This window comes from Hippichthys cyanospilos, chromosome 1 (assembly GCF_059441005.1).
Source record: "Hippichthys cyanospilos isolate Australia breed blue-spotted pipefish chromosome 1, RoL_Hcya_1.0, whole genome shotgun sequence".
In the NCBI taxonomy this organism is placed as follows: Eukaryota; Metazoa; Chordata; class Actinopteri; order Syngnathiformes; family Syngnathidae; genus Hippichthys; species Hippichthys cyanospilos.
In genome coordinates this window covers 2,316,290-2,339,049 of record NC_142369.1, presented here as the reverse complement: position 1 = coordinate 2,339,049, position 22,760 = coordinate 2,316,290, and the positions used below count along the sequence as shown (strand labels likewise).

Here is a 22,760-nt window from a genome sequence, read left to right as displayed (position 1 = left end):
TTCTGACAATACTTCTTCTGATTTCAACCCGAGAATTCTGACATGAAGACTTATTCTAAGTCAGAATGCTCACTTTAAAGTCACTGATTTAAAAGTACAAATTTTGATGATTGTCTCACTATTTTTGTGAGAATTCCGAGGACGAATTCTGACTTTAACCCGTGCGCTATTTTGTCCAATCCTTTGATCTTTACATCAAAGGTATTTCACATCTAAGGGAATAAATTCCAGGGAGCTGAAATTTCACCCAGAGGGTGACAACATGTCAAATTTCAACATGGCACAAACACTTCGTTATCACACTACCAGGAGAGCGCAATTCATGACTAAAATACTGCGAGAATGATACGGAGGAAAACGCCGGAAAAAAAGGTCAAAATACCGCACGAGGGTTCAACTCTGAATTCTTAGAATCCGGTCCAAATTCTGAGATAAAAGTGAGAAATCCGAAAAGTTTTTTTTTCCTCCCCCGCCAGACGATCCTCTGAAAGGCTTCCAGATCTTAAAGAAAATACGAGACGACGGGCAATCTGGTCATCATCATCATCATCATCATCACGACACGATGGAGCGCATGAAAGAAGCAGCGGCGGCCCATGAGAGTGCGTTTGCTTTTTTTTTTTTTTTTTTGGCCGCCGCAACTTATCGGCCCTCCCTCTTTCTGCTCCCTTTTTAACGTTGCGCTTCTGCTTTATTGACTTTGTCCCTCCTTAAGCCGCTCTTTGCTCGGTGTCTGCGGCGCAGAGGATCGACGGCGTAGCGGCACTGTTGACTTTGGCTGCAGGCGGACAGAAAGCCAAGCCTTTAATTTGACTGGCTTCAATATCGGACGCTTAATAAAACAAATATCTGTGTTTAGAGAGAACCAAATCACCCCCGATTACCGGCGAGCGCGGGGGGAGGGGCGAGACGGGCCGGGCTAACGTGAGCGTTAGCTCGCGCGCTCTGGTCCGGGTCACGCTAAGTCTTCTAATTGACCTGGCTTGGATAAATAAAATGGAAGAATGTTACGAGGAGGAGCGCGGTCTCCGCTCCAACGGGAGGGGATCCGATTTCGCGCGTAACCGCGCAGCGCGGCGCTCCGCGAAGGCCCCGTCTCGCGAGCGCCGCTTCTTCTGCCGAGCCGCCACCGCAAGAGCGCAATGTAAGAAGTGTCGCGTTTCATCTCCTTCCATCTTCGTTTGGGCGAAGGCGCTGCGATCCATCAGTGTCGCGCTGAAAATACATAAACGCCGTCCATAAAAAGCTCCCGGCGGCCCGACCTTTCGCTAGCAGCCAGCTAGCTTCTTTTGCCGTTTACGCAATGACGGCGAGGAAGCGCGCTTTCTCTTGAAATTGTTTGTAAATGCTCAACGGGATGACGCTGTTTCGACAGGCTATTAAAATCTTCATTTTTTTTTAATTGAAATGATTAAGGCATATTAGTCAAACGTCTCCAAAAATATGAAAACGGGAAACCCGGGGTACTAAAAATGTGGGAATCTGCGTTTTCTTTGTGGAAAATGGGCTAAAAAAGGATTTTTCCTGAAAGTAAAAAAAAAAAAAAAAATGCGATGGAGAAAATGGTACTCGATTTCAGAGTTCAGTTTACACTCAATGATGCCATGAATTAGAGCTGGGTAATAAGGGAAAACAATAATAACAAAAAAATCTTGATATGCTCACTCAGTCTAGAGGATTTATGATTTCTATGGAAGAGGATAATAAAAAACAGGTTGGCAGGATTCTCACTTTTATCTTAGAATTCTAACTATTCTCAGAATTCGCACTTTAGTCAAATTAAAAATTGGAATTCCAACTCCAAACTTACTTGCTTTGTAGTCAGATTTCTTCATTTTAAAATGAGACTATGCTCAGACTTCCATTTTCAAAATTCTCACCTTAAAGTCAATCCTCACATTAAAGTGAGAATTCTGACAATATTCTTAAGGGTTAGGTTAATTTCGGCTGAAAATGTTGCTTTTAAAGTAAGAATTCTCACTTTGAAGTCAGAAATCTAAAAATTCCAACTATACTCAGAATTTCTACTTTATTCTCCCAATTCTAAGTGTATAAATAAGTGCATAGATAGGAAAATTCAGACTATAAAGTCAGAATCCTCACATTAAAGTAAGAATTCTCACTTCAAAGGCAGAGATAATTTAGAACTTAGACTATATTGCCTTTATTCTCTGAATTCTGGCTGATAATTATGTAAATATGAAAAAATTGTTCTGATTTTGGTGACAATTCCGAGAATAAAATCAGAATTCTGACATTGAATAGTGAATTCCCATTTTAAAATCAGAATTCTGAGGTCAGATTTCTGACATAAGTGAGTTTTTTTTCTTCACTGGACCTAATATTCTTCCATATATTTTAATCAATTCTAATCAAATAATTCAACAAATGATTAAAAAATTAATCCTGTGCAAAATGTTCAGAAACCCGTAACGTATACCGATTTCCCCTTGGTTTTTACGTAAATTTAACATTCATAACTGTGCAGAATTTGCTTAAAAAACACAATTAAGTAGTTAGCAACTATTGTAAATACAATAGTTTTTAACTAGATTTCTGCCACTTATGCAAAACCATGATTTCTTTTCACATACCGTACTTTCCGTACTATAAGGCGCACCGGATTATAAGGCGCACCCTCAATTAATGACATATTTTCAAACTTTTTCCATATATAAGGCGCACCGGATTATGACGCACCCTCAATTAATGACATATTTTCAAACTTTTTCAATCACAATATAGTTATAGCCAATAGCATACTTAATAGCATAATAACTCAATGTCAATATGAGCAACCTTGTTCAACTGCAAACACACAAAAGGTAAAACTTACTTTATCACTTCATTCCCTATGTCAATATTGATCCATATATAAGGCGCACCTGATTATAAGGCGCACAATCAGCTTTTTTTTTTAAAAAATAAGGCTTTTAGGTGCGCCTTATAGTGCGGAAAATACGGTAATCAGATTTAAAATGATCAATTATTCGAACCATTTATACTCAACTTACAGCTGTAGCGTAATGCAAGCTTGGGAGATTGAGCGCGCATGCCATGCGTGTATGTGAGGGACGTCATCCAAGTTTGTTACCCACATGGAGGCTGCAGCTAGAGGCGGAGAGGTTAATAATAGCAGAAGCGGTTCCGTCTGCGAGCTACACACATGCAGACACAGGAAAACACACAAAAGGTTAGTGGCACCGAGAAAACGATCTTGGCCGAACGTTAGATATAACATGCTTGTTTGTGGCTACAAATTAGCTTCCATCCATGCATGGAATACTCATGTGGCACAAATTTGGAGCATTTGTATATAGATATACGTATATACTGTAAATGCATGGCAACGTATTGTTATTTTTCCTCCGCGATCATAAAACTTTTCTAAAGTTGTCGTTGCAAGCATCCTTCTTTTTTATCTCTCCAATATTGAGACATAGAATTGGTACGAACCCGTCTCATCATTATTTCGATGACAGATTTGTTTTTCACGGACAATTAATAGGTTTGAAAACACATTTTTCCACCTTGTGTACTCGGAGCTCAAGTAACCAATCGCAGCGCAAATATTTTGGGGGTTTGTTAGCTCGTGATTGGTTGTCACCTGAGCCCTGGGTACATGAGATATCATTTTCAGAAGACAGCGAGTGGCCAAATGTGTTTTTAAACGTATTAACGGCACAGAAAAAAATGTAGTTATCAACTTAACATTTTTACTGCGGAGAATGTCTAAAGAGGTCACGTAATGGCCAATCGCAGATCGCTTGTTTTTTAAGAATCTTAGCTCGTGATTGGTTGTCACCTGAGCCCTGACGACGTACGATGTCATTTTCAGTAGACAGCAAGTGACCAAATGTGTTTTTAAAGGTATTAATAGCACAGAAAAAAAATGTCGTTATCAACTTAGCTTTTGACTGCTGAAAATGTGTAAATAGGCTTGAATCCCTTAAAACACATTCCTGACCAGCTGAGTGAACAAATGGAATGCAGCTTCTCGGAAAAACCAAAAAAAGGTGCGCTCATTTCCCTGCCCGGACGTCCCACATGCATGTTTGTGCGCATGTTTTGAAAGTAAAGGCTAAAAGGTGCGAAGCTCAATTAGTGCAACAAAGTGTTTCTTAAGAAGATGTGAGGAAGGGAAAAAAATAGCAGATGATTTTGAGATAATGAGAGTGTTGCCACCTGAGGCGCGATGAGCGGCTCCTCGTCATCCACGTTGATGAAGACGTCGCCGCTGACCCCGCGGGGCATCACACCTATAGGGGCGCACGCGGAAGAGATGTCGACGACGCCACGGGACGAGGTTCCCGCGCCATCTCCTCACCTGGACTTTGGTCCGCCTCCGGCAGCTCCGTCCTCCCCGGCTGCTCGTTTTCCTCCCCGGGGGAGCAGCGGAACTCCTCCAGGGAACGGATGGTGCACTGGCCCACCACGGGCTTCCTGCCAAACTGACGGTTGTCGATGACTTTGATAGTGAGGGGGGGCATGTAGAGCTCCTCCAGGGGGAGTCTCTGCCACAACAAACGAGGCAAAGTCAGAAAATCTCAAAGACAGTCTCCTTTTTATTAAGATTTTTTTTTTAATTATAAGGGAAGAATATGCATAGAAACACAATCAATTGCAACTTTGTTTTATGACATCAATCCCATCGTTTTTTAGAGGAAAATATGAACTCAAACCCAATACAGGGTTGGGTGAGTACTGATATCATGTATCAGTATCTGGCCGATACCTGGCTTCATTTCAATATATTGGTAATCGCAAAGGCAGACGATACCACAATCGGATGTCCTCTAGAAATTAGAATAGAAGATTGTCCTTATTTTCATGAAATTTTAGGATGAAAAATGATTATTTACTATCTTTCATTTATTGTTATTTTGATATTTGTATTATTTATGTATTTTATTGTCATCAATAAATTTTGTAATCTTCTTTAAAAAAAAAAACTTGTGGATTGTTTTGGGGGATTTATATTAATTAATATATTATTATTATTATTCATAAAGAGAGGAGAGTACCTGAGTAGTATTGGTATCGGTTTGGAAAAAAAAAAGTTTGAACATCACCAAGCTAATTAAAAAAAAAAAACATGGCTTACAATTTGGGAAGGTTGGGCAATTTAGAATCCTGTAAACACACACACACACAAAAAAAACATGGCTTATAGTACTTTATGTACAATTTGGAAAGACTAGTTTATTTAACATCAATAACAAGTATTAGAATTGATCCAAGTCAGGGTAGTGAAATCTATTCTTTAGTCAATAAGTCGTAATATTTAATCAATTTCTCCATCGTATACCCTCTTTTGTAGTGAACATTTGTTTTTTTTTATACATCTACCTAAATCTACGTGTGTTCTTTTTACTGTGTGTTTGTCTCCGCCTACAGCTGGGATAGGCACCAGCAGGCCCCCGACCCCTGTGACGTGGAGCGGTTAGAAAAATGGAAGGACGCCATCCCCGAAATACATTGTGTCCTTCATACCGCGCTGACTCCAAAAGGCCGTGTTGTCATTTCTATACTTGGAGCTGACTCATAAAATATCTCGTGAGATGTTTTCAACAGTTCTCTCCCCGGGACATTATCCAATTTCCCTGAATTTGGACGATGTCAGAAGGTTTAATTTACTCGTTGCTATTCATATACCAAAATAAGGGTTCTGTTTTCGCCAAAGGGGCCCAGATTACACGGCGAGGAAGTCAAGCGGGACAAGCTGACGATGAGCGCCGCCTGGCTCGGCCTGCCCGTTTACCTGACACGGAACGAATCGACGTCCAATAGTTGGACCGATTGAAAAAAACCTGAATGTTTCCAGCGCGCGGCTGCGAGTGTCACACTGCAGCACCCTGATGTGCGTTTAGGGGAAAATGATGAAAATATTTCCATCCGTTACCGCGCGCGGCCACAATAAAACAACACCAATCGCAGAGCGGCTGGAAAAAAAGCGTGCAACCTTTCCACATTTGGCCGCGCCTTTGCCAAAGGTGCAATGTAAAGGCGGCCAGAAAAGGTCAGTCTCCGACGCCGGGCGCTTACCACGTCCAGGAAAAGGGTGTTGACGTCGAAATTGGCCTTCTTCTTCACGCTGCGGATGACGCAGCTCTGGACGGTGGTGCCGCCGCACTCCACCTGCAGGCTGGGAGAGGTGACGCTGGCCAGCTGGAAGCTCTTCAAGTTACGAACACCCCATGCCAACACCTGCACACCAAAGAGATTATTTTATTCTTGATGTCGGCTGTTCTCAAACGGGCTAAGCGAAGGCACTTCGAAGGGTATACAAGATTCTAACAGTGTTTTAGTGATTCTGGAATCGTACTGTTTTGTTTTCAAATTAAAGAGCAAATGAAATGGAACGTGAATGTTTTGGGTTTTTTTTGCCTTTATTTTGTTTCATACTAGCCCTACTAACTTTTTTATAGATGTGCATAGTAATTGGAGTAGAAAAATCGATCTATCTTCTGGAGGTGCTGAGTTACCATTGTAAAAATGGTTAAAAATTTAGTGGATCCGTGGCAGCAGCTCATTCCGTTTTGAGTATTTTTTCCATCCCAAAAAGCTTTGCAACAGTTACGAGTATCCCCATTGTACAGTAAATTTCAAATCAAATGAAATTTAAATTGTCCACGTAGCAACACTTTAAACGATTTTGACCTATCAAAAACCATAATTTTATTTTTTAGTTTATTTAGTTTTATTTTTTTTAAAAACTTTCAAACCATAATAACCATTTTGTTTCTTTGCTGAGGTACTATTGAAAAGGGACAGTGGGTAAGATTTACCCACATCTCAAGGCAAACAAAAATCCACAATAAAGTTCAATAATAGGCAAATGTCATTTTTTTTCACATCGCTGCTGCTGGCTGCTCTAAAAACCACATCATCCTTCTCACTATGTGTGTACTATCAACAGCGGCCAGAAGGGGCGCTAAAAACATCAAGCATAAACGTATAAACTGTTAAACTAAATCATTTCCAAAACATTATTTCGAGTGCAGCCCAGGCGGCCCGGTACCAGTCCGCGGACCGGTGGTTGGGGACCGCTGTGCCATCGGGAATATAAAACGCCTTTATTTCTATAATAATTAATCTTTGCTCCAAAATAAAACTTAAAAACGAAACTGTCGTAAAAAGCACTCAGCCGTTCCTCGATGGCCGTCCTCTGCAGAACAGGTTTGATCCCGTGAGGCACCGCAAAGACATTGGGCTCCCTCTGAGGGGGAAGGCACGGAAGGTCCGACTCCTCCGGCTGCCAAAAGGAGGCGCATTTTGTTGATAATCATTTCATCGGACGGGGCAGCGTGTATTGAACTTGTGTTCAATGTACGTACCCATGATTGCACGCTGTTGTCACAGAGGAATCCCGGGAACATCAACTAAGGGAAACACAGACATAATGAGGATATTAACTTTTTTGTTCAGCGAAACAATTCACAGAGTAATTACATTTGTGTGTAATTTGACACAAGATCATCATTATTGGAGTAAATAACTTGTACTTAGAATTTGCTTTATTTTGAATTTATTTTGAAAGGCCGGACCTCCAATCTGGGACTTACCTCATCCAGAACGTGGCTGGTACTCCCAATGTCAGCCTACGTGGAAAAGAGGAACAAGAAGATTTTAGTAAAGAGCAAATCAACATCAAGAACAAAGAGCAAAGTGATGAAGTCACCTCCAGCCCTGGAACGTGGTGAACGGCCGGCTGTGGAACAAAATTAGCCATGAACACCTCAAACACGTCAAACATCCCATAACGTCCACCGACCTTTTCCCGGCGTATGAGCTCAAAAGCCGCCAACAATTCACCGGCGTCTTTATCAGCGAGTCGGATGGGGAACCAGGCCAGACTGGGCGAGCGGCTCAATGAGGGCGAGCACACGCAGCGACCCATGAACTCGTCTGCTCCCTGCAAACGCGACGTTTTTATTTGGGTTCGTCCCCAATAAGTGGGCTGAACTGGTAAAACAGGTAAATACTGTATACTGCATTTATTTATTTATATATATAAATAATTTATATATATTATATAATAGCTTCAGTTTAGTCCTCGATGTAAGATTTTCCCTTCAATTGCATGAATTGAATGGAAATTTTCTATGATCTTTTTTCCATTTGTTTATTAAAAAAATGGTTTGTATAGAACACATGAGAAGCTGACCTACAAATGAAAAAAAAATCCCGGTTTATATATATAAAAAAATTAATGAGTGAATAAATAAACACAATGAAACAAATACATCTAGTGGGAGGAAAATGCCCCAGTTAAAATATGTGGTTGTGCAATTTTTTTTCAAGGAGTACAGTGAAGTGCAAAGAAAATTAAACGGAATAAATTGGTGCTGTAGTTTCTCATTTTGGACATTGGGTGGCACCTGCGTAATGCCATAATGCCTAGTTTAGCAACACTAGGCAAAGTAGATCTAACATACTGCACACTACATTACTATAGATAAGAATCTAGTTTTTAGGATTGTCTCGTCTTGCGCACCTGCACTTTGTTATTGTACAGGTAAAACGCAGAGGATAGTGAGAAACGCAATTTCGATTCCTTTGTATGTTAAGCACATGTGAAGAAATTGACAATAAACTTGACTTTGATATGACAGAAGTTGAAAACTCACAAAGAAGTCACGTCAAATACGGAAGCGCTGTGTGCTAACTGCTGAGAAGTAAGTAAAGTAAATTTAAAAAGAAATACAAGAATGCTTATAATACAACACAGAACAAATATGAATATCTCCCCTCGCGAATCTCTTCGGGGCGAGCCAAAGATTTTGCCTGCGCGGAGCATGACGCTAATGCTAACGCTAGTTGAATGTTCCACTCTCTGTCACTGAAGCAATTAGGACCGGTCACTTCCGCTTGCAAATTTTAGCGCTCGGTGGGCATGGCTTGTAAAAGTAAACGGATTACGGAGCGCGGACTAATACGTTTCATCCCTTACTTTTATTTGACGCTTCACAACATCATCTTGTGGAGCGTATGAAACCGTTTGGCGGGCCCCGTTGCAGTTGAACTCACGTATGTGTCCTGGTCATAAAGTTCCACCACCACGTGCGGGGGGCCGGACACGGTAGCCTCAGGGTCGCCGAAGATCTCCACGTCGTAGAAGACGAGCGTCTGATCCCAGGTGGGATTGAGGGTGTTTCGCACCGTGACTGTCTTCTGGGACTGATGCAGGAAAGACACAATTGCGTAGGGGTCTGAAATGGAAAGGGGAAAAAAAAAAAGCAAAAAGATCTTTTTTGCGGGTCGAGTGGAGTGTGAGGTTTCAGCATGACCCCGAAGCGCTCATGGAGAGGTACAGTGACGTGCGCGGCTGTTTGTTTTTCCAGGCTGGGGGAAGAGTCTCGGAGGGGCTGTTAGTGCTGGAATCATCTGAAGCTATGCTGCCTTTTTTCCCACCAGCACTCAATTAACCTCCTGAATGACCTTGCATCCTTGCGTCCTTCCTTTCTTTCATTCCTTTCCTCCTAATTCAGAGCTCCTCAACGTTTTTTCAATGATGTACTCCTTTGAAATATTTTTTTTATAGCTAAGTAGCCTCTAACCAGTACAAAGCAGTTTGGGATGGAAAACATGAAAATAAAAAAAGACTGAAAACAAAGTGCAGTGTCATCTGTGTTTGATTTATTAAACTTTGAAACTACATTTGTTGTGGTACTTCTAGTCCTATTTTCTTCAGCAACTCCAGAGGATAGATTGAGTAACAACATCTGTTTGATTTTTTTTTTTTTTAATTGTGCCATTAATGACAATGCATGTCCACATATAATTTAACAAAATAAAGGCAAACGAGTTTTTGCAAAGGAGTCACGTTGACACAATTTGGAAATAAACTACTTCATGTTCCAATCAATTTGCTCCACATTTGAAACTAAAAAATGTATTGTAATGGTGTATTTCAACATCTGAAGAATATAGATCATGTAACATTTATTTGATTTCTGGTTTGCCTGCAGAAAATTGCATCTCTTATTACGCTGCACATCTGCGCAAAACTTGACAAAATTGATGCGTTCTACTTTCTGCAAAGAAGACCCTATCGCACAATTTAGCAACAAAATGCTTCGTGTTCCAATTAATTTGCTCTGAGTTTGAAATAAAAACTCCTCCAGCGACAGATTTAAAAAGCATTCAATTAGATTTACTGACAAGCATCCTGAGTGGTTTCACACAATCTTATTTGCAAATGCCGTTTAACGTGTTTACTCCACGATTCCATAATTTAGCATATTACTAACAAGGTAGCACTTGTGAATCAACTTAAATATGAGGACCTCATGCTACATCTGCTCTCTCTCATGCGGACTCTTCGCTCAGAGCACATGTGATGCGGAAATATGTTTGCGATTAACATGATCATTGTTTATGTCAATTTAGCAATAAGTTGCTTCATGTTCCCATTCATTTGCTCTTAATTTCAAAAGTATACAGTTCTGTTACAGCATTAAATGACATTTTGTGATACCTGTAGGAACTCCGTTTTAGAACGCACACTCACTCAGCGTACTAACAAGTGCAGCACTCATGGCGACCTCTGCGACTAGCCCATTAAACTCAGGTAAACAGAAATACAAACAGCCCTAAGGAGTAATGCAAGTGGAAGTGTGTGTTGCTGTAGCAGTGGCCGCAGTCAGGGCACATCGACATCATTTGAGGCTGAGAGTGTCCGAGAGTTTACCGGAGAAGCTGTCCTTGTCCATGGCCATCAGTTCCCTGGCTTGATACAGATAGCAGCGTAGGTGGTAGCGGGTGCCCCCTAAAAACAGACGAGAACATGGGCAGACTGACGGGAAGGAAGGATGCGACGGGAACTCACGGTCAAAGAAGCAGGAAATGGTCGGTCTGTTGACCCCAAAGGTGGTGGTGACAGACTTGTCGTCATGTTTGTCTTCGATGCTGCTCTGTGGGAGCCAAAGCAGACAAACCGGGCTCAAACGCGAAGTTGACCAGATACTCTACGGGGACGTCTCACCAGGGAGCACTCCAGAGCGAAGATGGCCGCCGGGCCCGTCTTCTCCAGGGGCTCCATGCGGCACCTCCACCTGCGCCTCCGGAAGCTGTCGGTCTTCCTCGGCTTCAGGTGGAACCTCCATCCGAACAGCGAGGCGTACTCCCAGCCTTCCCACGTCGCCTCGTCCGGACGCTGCTGCGAGAGGAATACGGCGGAAAAGCTCACCAAAGATTCAAAACCAATGGCGGAAAGTAAACATGCACTATTCCGACAACTGTCGGTAGATTTTAGAGGTGTTCCGAATCTGATCGGGCCAGATGATCAGAATTAGGAGGGAAAGATCAGATTTCACCTATTTTTATTCATTCTTTATTGCTACAAAGAAACAAAATTCAGAGGTGCACAATATTATTACAAGTTCGTATTTCCCCCCATCTGTACTCCTTAAAGTACAGTGAGTACTTTGCCACCTTCAGTCAAAGGAAAACAGAATTTGAAACTATATTTATGCAGCTACACTGCCACCTACTGGATTATTCTTGTCCCGTTCCTCCGTGTTCATTAATGTTGATGGCTTTTTCATTTCTCAATTTTGTTTTTTATTTCATCTTTTTTTTATTGTTGTCCTTACCTTTTCTAAAAAGAAAACGTGGCCACCAGGGGAAATACAATTACAATGGATTTAAGTTACCTTTTTAAACAGATACTTTACTTATTTAGCAATTTCCTGCCGTAAAAAGTGAATATTTTGTCCTGGATTCTTTTAATCAACTTAATTGTTTTTCACTTACAATTTCTATATTTGAAAATGCATTTCGCCGCTTTCTGTCAGGACTCAGGTAACGACCAATCAGAGCTCAGCTTGCGAACCTCACATGACCAAATTTAGAAAACTGGTGAATGTTGTCAGGTATTAATTGTACATGAAAAATAATGAAGTTATCAAATTTGTTATAGAAAAATTTGTACACTTGAAAATAGGGTAAATACGCAAACTTTCCTCTTTACCTTTGTAGCCGGTTACCTTTCTGAGAGCATCCATCTTCTGCTGGTCCCGCCTTCTCATGCGCATCCAGCGCCTTCGCCGGTTGGTGTGGTACATCTTCTCCGCGGGGACCCAAGACTTGGGCCGGCGGTCCGGCGGGATGGTGATGCCGTACTCCCAGCCTGTCCAAACGTCACGCGAACGAAGGGTTCATCAAACCGCACCTTTACAACCCATTTTGCCGACGCACCGTGATCATCCACGCCCCTGTTGAGATCCTCGCTCCATTCCGGCTCTTCCCACACCCAGCCCGGAGGACACTCCACGTCATCTTTCGGCACGGCCTTCTCCCCATTCTGATGCAAAGGGAAGAGTTTCAGGACCAACCCCCCCCTCCAAAGGTCAATGAGCCACACACAAGTGATTTTTAACAAAATGTCGCGTTAACCGCATACCACATCAGTGTATCCCTCGTTCATGCCAATCCACTGGCCGCCGGGTAACCTCATCTGGTTTTCAAAGACTTCCTCCGTGTAAGTCATGTGACCGGCGTCAGCGTCAAACAGCAGTCTGTCATTGGATCGAAACCGGATGATGAATGAAGTTATTCTTGATGTGTTGCACTTGGTGCCATGACGACTTACGTCCTCTCGGGGCTTATGTACCAGTCCCCGGCCCAGGTCCAGCCGGGAGAAGGTTTGAAGCTCTCTTTGGGCAGTTTCACCCTTCCTGTCACGTCACTGAATTTGGGGCAAGTAAGACCCGTAGTTCCCCAGCTGCCCACTAGGGCAAGACGAGTCTGATTCTCGTACTGTCGGGAGAGATGAAAAAAAGTTTTAAAGTGGGCCAACGGGTACGGGGGTGATGGTGATGAATCTTACGGTTTCCGCGAACACGGAGAGCTTTCCTTCGGCGTACAGGTTGAAGTGTTTGTCGTCTGCAGCCAGTCCAAACCAAACTTTGACCCTGAGCTGACCAGGAAGTTTGGCCTCTCCTTTGCCACCTTGTGGATACTAAAAAAAAAAAAAAGGGAGAAATACCGCACGTTAAGTAAGCTTTTATCATTTCCAGCAGTGATTTCTGACCACTGTGCTGTGACATTTATATTTATGACTTAGCTTAGCAATTTGATTGGACATTTGATTCAAATGTAAAATGTGTGCCTTGTAGCGATGGACTGGCATGGTCTTTTAGGATCGATATTGATTATTAGTGGTCAAAGCCTTTAGCATTGAGTGGTGAAAAAGAGCAGAAAGAGTTTTAAACCAAAAGATGCAAAAAAAATCCAAGCCGCCTTTTTCATGAAGTTTGGTGATTTTAACTTTCCAGAAGTTAACACCGCTTTAAACTGATCTCTTTTCGTCCGACCGATTTAAAAACATATTTATAAGCCTTTACAGAATCCGTACATATAATCCCAGGTACTTATAGTATTGTTTTACAAAATGTCGGGGTAAAGGAAGGTCTGAAATTAGCTGACACAAGGAGTTTAAGCCTGCCGATGCCGATAATTGTCAAAATGATGGCCACTATTTTACAAAATGCCAAATATCGGCACCATTAATCTGTCGAACCAATATTTGGCGTATTCCTAGAGCCTTGACACAATAGAAGGTAAGAAAACCTTAGTAAAGAGAGGAGGTATCCAATTTTTTTTCTCACTTTGAGGAAGATGGTCTGCAGCTGTCCGCAGTGTTTTCCACCGTGCCGCTCCGAGTAGAGGACGGTATGTGCCGGAATGCGGTGGTACGCCACCCTCCGCTCGCCCTGAAGCATCCAGATGACGATGTCAGGAAGGCTGTTTTGGGGCTACAGAAAGAAAGGATTAGTGTTGTCCCAGTGTTGTTCTTTCCCAGCTTTCTTGACGCGCTCACCTCTTCGGCCAAGCTCCTCAGCCGGCTGGCCCAGTCCTCTGCCTGCTCCATGACCGCGGAAAGTTCCGTGGCCGGTCCGTGTTTGAGGGCCAGCGCCGCCGCCATGATCTGCTGCAGATGCAGGGAGCGGATGTGTCGGAGCGAGCGGTCCAGCGGGGTCGCGCACGGCCAGCGCTCCAGAGAGGGCAACTCCTGACTGGAGCCCAAATTTTTGGTCGCTCGTCAAATCAACAAGGGCAAGGAAAGCGCGGCTTCGTCTTCGCCTCTCTCGTCTTCTTAACGGCTTACCTGCAGTCTGCGATCACCTGATCCAACATCTCCACCACTCGGAGCTCTAGGGCATCCATATCGCTTCCCGCCTTCATTTCCAGCTCAACTCGCTGCAGGTTGCCCTCCTGGACAGACACAAACATACTGTCAAACACGACTACATCTAATTCACTCGCCAGTTGGATTTGAAATCAATTTTTGACGTCTATAGTCGTCAATGGCAGCGGATGAGCTAAGCTCCAGCCAAACCTCACCAATCGGTCCAGCGCGGCTAAAAGCATGTTGAGAGCCTCGATCCTCGGAGCGATATCTTCCCAAGCCGAAGACAGAACAACCACCGGCTTCACGTTTCCCCACGGGAGGTAATAGTAGTGACAACCTGGACGACACAGGTGGACAAAATGAATCAAACAAGCGGCCGCATGCCGACACCGGTCGGGTGACCCACCGTCAAAGACGGCTCTGCTGAACTGCGTGGTGGAGGCCAGCGGCAGGCAGCTGTAGTCAAACTTGTTGCCGTAGTTGCCGATGCTGACCTCAAACTGGACGGCGTCGTCCACGTCCTGGAGGAGTGTGGCAGAGTAGAAGGCCACGAAGAGGGAGAACTTTCTCTTCCTGAGGAACTTCTGTAGCATGAAAGGGAAGGTTTCAGTTTTTTTAACTCATTCACAACCATCTTCCTTAATAGGGATCTTTGACGTCATGCCAGCGAACGAGTCATTGTGAGTTCTAATTCTTTATTTTGACATTTACGTCACTTCGGTCTCACCTCGACCACAAGCAGATCATCCGACGGGATGTCTTCATTTTTGGGCTCCGGTTTGTCCACCAGCTTTGTGGTCAGCTCCAGTAAGACCCGACCTCGATAGGCCACGCCCTCCCCCTGGGAGACGGTAGAAAGCAGCATTACGGGGTGATGACGAACGCCCGTCTTTCTAATTTTGCTGTTACAGCGTTGCCCCACAAAATCATGGTTCCACAGGCCCAGAATGCCGGAGATGTTTTTGTGGAATATAGTCATGTTTTACATGATAGTACAGACCAATTTTTCTGTACTATTAAAGATCTGCAAAAAGAATGTTAGCAGGGTAGCAATTAAGAAGAATACTACTTCTAGTAACCATAAGCGTAAGATATTTCAATTATGCTCAACTATGTTTTTTTTTAGGTTTCAAACCTTGTTTAAATAGATACACTTTTATTTCACTTTCGTTTTATCGCTATAAAACCTGACTTGATAGAGGAAACATTGAGATTAGTTTTGGATTCCGCACCCGAAAATGAATAAAAAACAGCTATCAGCTAGTGTTATCAATACCAAGTGTTAACGTATATCGTTATATACGGTACGTAATAAAAATATGGTTTATAACATTACTTTTCCGAGGTTCAGAGCTTCATGCGGGTCGTTGAAGGTGCTGAACTCTCTGGGACTTCCGTACAAGTTGATAAAACAAGGACCAAATGTGGGAAGGAATCCGAGCGTGTCGTCCACTGCGGACAGAAAGATAGGCGGCTGAAACCTCAAACATTGACAGGATTCGTCGGACAGGAAGTGATGGAAATTCACAAGAGTAAAAGGACAGCCAACATACTGCCAGGAGGGACGCTCCGTGGGGTCAAGTCATCTGAAGCGAGGACAGGAAGGCAGACAGAAAGAAGTCCAAAGTAAGACAGAAAGGAGACGCTATTTTTTCAAAGTGCCATTAGCTTGGTAGAAAGTGGAAAGGAGAGAGCGGTGATTCAGAGAAATATTCTTTGTCAAAATACAAAACTACTTGCCATTGTCACATAGATTTTGATTGATTTTTCAAAATCATCTGTCCCGTATCCACTTTGGGTCTGCTTGATTATCTGGACCAGTGTTTCCCAAAGCCAAAAACGCTACAAAAGTTTCAACCACAACTCACCCTCAATTTCGCCTCCAGGCGCGGAGATCTTGGACATACAGAGGTGGGCGGTGCCGATGACATCATTGTGGCTGGCTCGATCCCTGTCAGGAGAGTATGAAGGAAGCAAAAGGAAAATATCTTCGGTGATCTAAAGGTAAATGGTCTACATCAAAGAGCCAACCAGTCAAGGAGTCGGATCCTCATCTTCTCACACATGGATGGGAACTGGGAAACATTAAGAAAGAATGAAGACTTCGATTTGAAGATCTCACGAGGTTTCATTTATATAGTGCAGGTCTCACCCTAATTGGCATTGTGAGGCTCTGGTGCCACTGCGGATTGGCATTCTTCTCCAGAACTTTTGTACAGACCTCGACAAAAATAACCCATAAATTGAAAATACGAACTATGACATGGCGCCTGCCACGTATTGGACAAACGTACTGTTTTGCCAGCGAAATGGATCTCCACCAGAGGGTCAACCAAGTTCTTTCTGTTGCTGTCGAATCCAAAAATTTGCTTCATCCCATCCATAAAGGCATCGTCCACTGCACACCACAGAACATCAGGCGACGCGGTCCACGACTGGTCTAATGTGCGCATGACTTACTCTGAGGAAGGTCCTCGGCCCTGAAGACCCTCAAAGTAAAGGCTGCCCCTCTGAGGGACAGACCAGCGGGCCTCAGCAGGTTCCCCTCGATATCTTCCTTGTCTTCCACACACTCGCGCTTGTCCGCCTAAAAAGTCCGCTCAAACAATCAGCAATGCGCCAATGTCCTTTAACCCCTTGATGCCTAAACTCTTTTCCAAGTAAAAACAAAAACTGGGTCTGTTTTTGATATCAAGTACATGCGAAATCAAGGCAAGAATGTTTATTTGAGTACGTGAACTAAAATAGATATAAATTTAGGGATGCAAATTAGCGACAACGGGCAACAATGGAAGAAATGTTCAACGAAGCACCTGTTCGTTTCCGGTATGAAGATTATGTTATTGCTGCAGCAAAGTTCCTTCACAAAGTTATAACTTCTATAACAGCGATGCTATAAAACACAAACTTTTGAAAAAAACTCACATTTTACTTACTTACTCAGTTTGAATTATCATCAAACAGAATACCTCAGGAAAAACATTTTTTGTTGGCACGCTACGGCCTTATTCTAGAGATAAAAGCACACACGTACTTAAATAATATAAAATATATAATATAAAACATATAAAATATAATCCATTTGCATTGCACGATCTAGCGCACCATCGAGATGAGTAAAAAAAATGTCACAAGAGTTTCACAAGGCTTAATTTACCCATTACCATTCACAGGAATTTGTCGGTGATATATCAAGCAGCTGCGGAGGAACACAGATACTATTTTTAGCGGTATTTTGAAGCGGAAGCAATTTGATGCAAACTGATGAGACTCAGGGGGTTAACATGCATTCACGCTTAAGTTTTTGTTCCATTTGATAGATATTTGAGAGAAGCAATGCATTCGTTTCTCACCGGCGGCTCATCTCCGGCGGCCAACACCCACAGGCTGACTTTTAGGTAACCTCTAACCCCAGCAGATAGGTCGTCGGGGTCACAGAGGAGCAGCCACTTCCTCAAGTAGCAGTGTCCTACCAAAGACATTTTTACGCGGCTGGCTCGGGGCGTCAATAGCGGCGAGCTCCTCGCTACTCACGGTGCTCGTTGTAGATCGCGCCCACGTCCAGCTGTCGACCAAAGCGCGGCAGATCAAGTTCAGCTTTAGAAAACCTCGCTTTTGACCCCACACCCAAAAAAACTCACCTTGAATTCTCCAATGACGGCGTCCGGTCTGAGGGAGCGCGAGTCGCACACCTGTCAAGCCGCACGACAGGTCCGTCAGCTGGAAAGCGCCGCAGAAAAGAGGACGGGGCCCACTCACCGAGATGAAGATGGCTTCGTCGAACAAGTCGGACGGCGTCTCAAAGAAGTTCAGGAAGAAAGTCTGCACGTAGGAAATAAATGAGGCAAAGTGATCTTTCTGAGCAAATGTTTGTCCAATTTACCTCATCAAAGGTGGGGTTGTTTCCTCGGCGGATGCGCGTCCTCCTGCTTTGCCCAGCTACCGTAATCTTGACAACCGGGTTGACGTTGACGCCGGGCAACTGTCGCGCCTGGATGACTCTCACGCGAACCTGCACAGGTGGCGTCAATGTGATCACGAGCCACCAGACGGCGCTATGGGCCTCTTTACGTACCTGGATGTCCTGAGGCTTGTTGGCCAGCGGTTTGGGCTGACTGCTGGCACCCCTCCGTCTCCGCTTCAGACCTCCGTGAGTGTGATAAGACGGCGGCGAGCGTTTGGGGATCTGGGCAGCGGGCGACTCCTGACCCTGAGGCCCCTGGGGGCCAACCACCACCATGGAGCGCCCGTCGTCCGCACCCTGCTCCTCCGGAACCTCCAGCATGATCATGCTCTCCGTGTCCTCCTCGCCCAGCGTGTCCAGGGAGATCACTGCACATACACACTTCAAAATGTCACGCAAAACTTTTTAACAATGGACAACAGGCGCCCTCTTGTGGATGGGAGTGAGAGACATGTTACTTGTGACGGTGTCCAGCTCCACATTTGGGTTCATGTGAGGCAGGGACTCGGGCAGCGATGGGGACTGGAACATGGGAGCTGATCCAGGAGGAGGGATGTAGGAAACCTGTAGGGTGAGTGTAGCCTAAAACAAGGACAAAAAAAGAATACAGTAAGAACTGGGCCCAAAAGAAATGCTGTAGCCAAAAGCACACCAACAAAGACCAAAACATTATTGGCAGTATTGAGACTGAGACAAGACCAATCAGTATTATTATTTTTGTCTTTCCACATTTTTTTAAAATAAATCTCAACTTTGAATAAATGCTTGATGGATTGAAATCGACACAAATCAACCTAAAGTGTCCTCTTTTGGAATTATAGTAGAGATGTGTTCACAAAAATAAATCATTAACTTGACAGGTAACGAGAGGTGGCACATGACAAGTCGAGTCGAACCATTCTAGTGTGGGGGACAATCTGCCTTTTTACAATAATTAAATTGAATAATTTTATATGAAGTTATATTTTCCTGAAACAATTAATTCAAGAATTATTTTTCAAGGATTTTTTCATGTTTGTTTGAAAATGTGCAGGACATGGGCCCTCGAGGACTGGACTTTGACATCTACGGTCTCGAGTGATCTCGAGTTTGTCATTCGGCCCTATCGCCCAATCGTAGACCGTGCCAATCGAACCAACAATATAGCAGGAAAAACCCGGTTAAGAATGTTGACGCAAGCGTTGCGTGGAAGTCTCTCACCCCCGTGTTGTTCCTCTTGGTGTCCAGCAGCGAGACGGTGAAGGAGGCGGCAAAGTTGGGAGAACTGAGCACGTCTCTGACGGCGAGCCGACTTTCCCCCAGAAACCTGCACATAAGCAAACTGTGAAAACGGCCGCAAACATCTAAGCTTTTCTAAATGAGCGCTTGCTGAAATCACCTGTTCCTCCCCATCTTCTCGTGGTCCTTGACGACGCAGTGAAGCTCAGCTCCCGGATCCAAAGGAACGCCCTTCAGATCCCATTCAAACCCCTGGAGGTCAAAGTTGACATCAGAATTTTATTTTGAACAGACTGCTGGTTATGTCTCGACGGTGGAAACTCTGGAGAGCGCACCTCATTCCAAACGGGATTGGGGTTATTCTTGATGACCTTGGTCTTCTTCTTCGACCCTGAAGGAAGTGAAGAAAGAACATCATCCATCTTATGTGCGACTGAGGACACGGAAAAGACTCATTCTTTTCTCGTGCTTGTTTGCTTTCCTGTTTTTGGCGAGAACACGCACACAAACACCCACGTAAGCGCACCTCCGCTCTGGGCGCATATCTTAACAAAACACCGCCGCCCTTCCTCAGAAGGGTCAAGAGGGTGCGCTTGGTCTCCAACTCTGGAGAGCGCACGTTCTGACTTGACGTCTCCCGGGCGGGAAGTGGCAAAGCCTGGACTTCCTGGCGGCGTCGGCTTGGCACGGGTCCGCGGGCCGAGAATAGACGAGGACCGGAGCGCGGCGACGCGGACGCGTTACGCCGAACCTTTTTTGTTCCGATTTCCTGTGAAAACGTTTCAGTCACTTGGCGCAACTCTGCGCGGCATGTGAGCCGCGTTTGAGGATGAGGATGAACGATGAGGGTGCTCTACAGTGGCGTGCCATACGGCAGGAAACGGCGCTCACACAAAGGCAGGAAGTTCACAGAATCGGACACTACCTTGTGGAAATATTACAGTCAATACCATTTTTGAAATGTGGATCTGGATACGCAACAGTGACACAGACATAAAGTAAGCATGACTCAGCATCTATGCGGCTTCTTAGAGGGATACTTTATGTATTGAGCCATTTATAGGAGTGTAAAGTTAACATGTGGCCTATAATTCATTTGCAAGCTTCGTTATTTTATGTACAATTCATTCACAGTACAATTCAAAGTTATTTAACTCTCCTCTTATGTTGTGGGTCCAACTGGCCCGCCCAATCATAGGCTTACCTGTTTCATGAGTTAGAGTCAAGGTGATATTCGCAAACTGGGCCGTGATTGGTCGTTATCTGAGGCCTGAGTAACTGTAGCGGCCTTTTCCTGACAGTTTTTCCCAAAAATAAAAGCAATATTTCTACAATTTCAACATATAGTTTTGACTTGCATGTAAATAAAAACTTTCCTCTTCGTTAGCTTCAAATTCGCGCTCAGGATGAGCAAAAAAACGGAAGAAGAGGAGCGAGCATCCACATACAGTAAGCCGCTGTACAATGACTGGCACACAAACGTAAATATGGACAGAGTTAGTTATAAATCCTAACAAATGGTGTTGTTAGGATTTTTTTTTTTGCTTCATATTGTGCAACTGCCATGAACCCAAAGACAGGAGGAAAACTAGTCATGTGACTTTTACATGGACATGACCAGGAGGGTCACATGACAAATGGAAATGCAAAAAAAGCGTTTCCTTTACACTTTTCCAAAACACATCTTTTTCAGTTGACAGCAAGCAGGGAAATACTTAATTCCGTAAACACAATTATTCATCAGAACGCCATGTTTAGATGAATGGGGCTGCATAGAGTATTTTACAGGAAATACATTTTTGTTAACGTCCGGTTTAATTGAAATAATCAAAATGAAAATTCTGGACTTTGTAAAGACGTATAAATATGTCTTTGGGATTGAATGAGTGCATACCTTGAAAAACACATTTTCCACTTGCTGTCGATGCAAAATGACATCACGATTGTGATTGTTGAATGCCCGAACTCTGAGCAGCTCCGATGTCGTTTACAGTCGACAGCAAGTGGCAAAACGTGTTTTTAAATGTATAAATTCTAATGAAAAATAACAAAGATCCATCCGTTTTCTTAGCCGCTTATCTGTCAAATTAAATCCTGACAAAATATTAACTATCTCTTCCTGGAAATGAAGTATTTCTTTAAAGAAGGGCATATCTCAAGGTGCGCATCCTCCTCTTACCTCGGAAGGTGACACTGGCCAAGGGGTCAGAGTGCCTCAGGTTGTTGGCGCGCTGAACAACACAGCGTAACATCTTTGAAAACCACAAACGAGTTGGCGGGAGACTATTGTGCAGGAGATCGTTTCATCACTGGCCAAGACCGGCCACCAATAACTAACAACAAAACAATGATCAAAAATGAATGCGATACTAAAAAAAAAAAAAACAATCCGTGCCTTGAAGACAGGTTCCTCTGTGCGGCGGTTTCTCCACAAGAATGGATCCTACTCAAAGAAAAAGCGGGCAACAATTGAGCGTGTCCGGAACGCACACACCTCACATCCAGAGGAAATCCCAACATTTCCTGTTCTCTCTTCCTTGCCTGTCTCCAGATAACTGCAGTGCCGCCATCACTTTTTATTTATTGATTTTAATCGTGCTATCAGCCCATCTGTCTTTGCACACTATTTATCACCATGACTTTATGTGTTTTTTGTTTTTTTTTAAGGGAATAATAACATGGATGGAGAGCTTGAATAAGCGGTGTGCCCCCTCCCTGCAGGACATTGAAGCCAGCTTTCCAATAATAGCCTCTCAGCTGTTTGGCAGAAGGGGTGTGACGAGTTCTTAGATCAATTATAACACAAACAGTAATGTTTATTTTTCTACACGTTAACTTGATTCCCCCCCCATCCCGTTTCCCAGCTGTTTTAACCACACCCTTACCTTCATGGATGACGGTGCAGTAGGCGTCGCTAATGTCGTCATCCGGCGTTTGCAGGCGTTCTGCGCACAGAATGAATACACGGAGCATGATAAACACACACACACGATCGCAACAGAACCGTGGTGGAAAATCCAAATGTGGTCCCTTAGGGCGACGACGGGTGACTTATTGGAGAACCGTGAGGAGGAGAAAAGGATCGACGCCGACTGCTAACTTCCAGCTGCTTCTCTAAGCTGTCTCACTACCCCCAGCATGCCCCCACAAATACCCGCGCACACACACACACAACAGTGGATTTTATTTTCGGAACACGAGTGCATGCACCCACCAAAATACTCAAACATACGCTCGATGAGGTCAAACCTCATCAAATAAAAACTAAGACACGCAACATTAAACGCTAATAATAATTTCAAATAGTACACAGTGCTAAATTGCAAGTTGAGATCTTTTGGTATTAAACTGTCTTACATATTTTGTTCTTAACTTTAGCCACGACGATCATCACTTTTATAGTTTTCATTTATGGCTTGTTATAGTCTATAAAGGCGTTTT

At 43.7% G+C, this 22,760-nt stretch overlaps 1 protein-coding gene across 2 annotated transcripts in view; it reads right to left on the bottom strand.

Moving 5' to 3' along the window:
- Positions 1-22,292, bottom strand: part of dysf (dysferlin, limb girdle muscular dystrophy 2B (autosomal recessive)) — a 38,696-nt gene extending 16,404 nt beyond the window's left edge. The window contains exons 1-42 of one of the 2 annotated variants that reach the window (XM_088417718.1): positions 22,205-22,292; positions 19,655-19,710; positions 19,480-19,571; positions 19,302-19,407; positions 18,560-18,683; positions 18,213-18,469; positions 18,021-18,149; positions 17,897-17,959; positions 17,779-17,829; positions 17,672-17,702; positions 17,491-17,606; positions 16,598-16,724; positions 16,432-16,535; positions 16,290-16,358; positions 16,169-16,212; positions 16,006-16,088; positions 15,691-15,723; positions 15,474-15,589; positions 14,865-14,978; positions 14,544-14,721; positions 14,350-14,474; positions 14,114-14,220; positions 13,826-14,021; positions 13,614-13,760; positions 12,833-12,964; positions 12,596-12,762; positions 12,407-12,521; positions 12,202-12,307; positions 11,991-12,133; positions 10,988-11,161; positions 10,832-10,916; positions 10,694-10,771; positions 9,031-9,212; positions 7,775-7,915; positions 7,682-7,711; positions 7,566-7,601; positions 7,338-7,382; positions 7,156-7,255; positions 6,046-6,209; positions 4,328-4,514; positions 4,186-4,259; positions 3,099-3,158 (exon numbers count right to left, since the gene is read on the bottom strand). In XM_088417718.1, coding sequence (XP_088273844.1) covers positions 3,099-3,158; positions 4,186-4,259; positions 4,328-4,514; positions 6,046-6,209; positions 7,156-7,255; positions 7,338-7,382; positions 7,566-7,601; positions 7,682-7,711; positions 7,775-7,915; positions 9,031-9,212; positions 10,694-10,771; positions 10,832-10,916; positions 10,988-11,161; positions 11,991-12,133; positions 12,202-12,307; positions 12,407-12,521; positions 12,596-12,762; positions 12,833-12,964; positions 13,614-13,760; positions 13,826-14,021; positions 14,114-14,220; positions 14,350-14,474; positions 14,544-14,721; positions 14,865-14,978; positions 15,474-15,589; positions 15,691-15,723; positions 16,006-16,088; positions 16,169-16,212; positions 16,290-16,358; positions 16,432-16,535; positions 16,598-16,724; positions 17,491-17,606; positions 17,672-17,702; positions 17,779-17,829; positions 17,897-17,959; positions 18,021-18,149; positions 18,213-18,469; positions 18,560-18,683; positions 19,302-19,407; positions 19,480-19,571; positions 19,655-19,710; positions 22,205-22,292 — 4,575 coding nt within the window. Of the gene's footprint in view, positions 1-3,098; positions 3,159-4,185; positions 4,260-4,327; positions 4,515-6,045; positions 6,210-7,155; positions 7,256-7,337; positions 7,383-7,565; positions 7,602-7,681; positions 7,712-7,774; positions 7,916-9,030; positions 9,213-10,693; positions 10,772-10,831; positions 10,917-10,987; positions 11,162-11,990; positions 12,134-12,201; positions 12,308-12,406; positions 12,522-12,595; positions 12,763-12,832; positions 12,965-13,613; positions 13,761-13,825; positions 14,022-14,113; positions 14,221-14,349; positions 14,475-14,543; positions 14,722-14,864; positions 14,979-15,473; positions 15,590-15,690; positions 15,724-16,005; positions 16,089-16,168; positions 16,213-16,289; positions 16,359-16,431; positions 16,536-16,597; positions 16,725-17,490; positions 17,607-17,671; positions 17,703-17,778; positions 17,830-17,896; positions 17,960-18,020; positions 18,150-18,212; positions 18,470-18,559; positions 18,684-19,301; positions 19,408-19,479; positions 19,572-19,654; positions 19,711-21,498; positions 21,690-22,204 lie in introns of those variants that run through there. The other variant, XM_088417728.1, reaches the window with a different exon arrangement.
- Between the last annotated feature and the right edge of the window lie 468 nt (positions 22,293-22,760).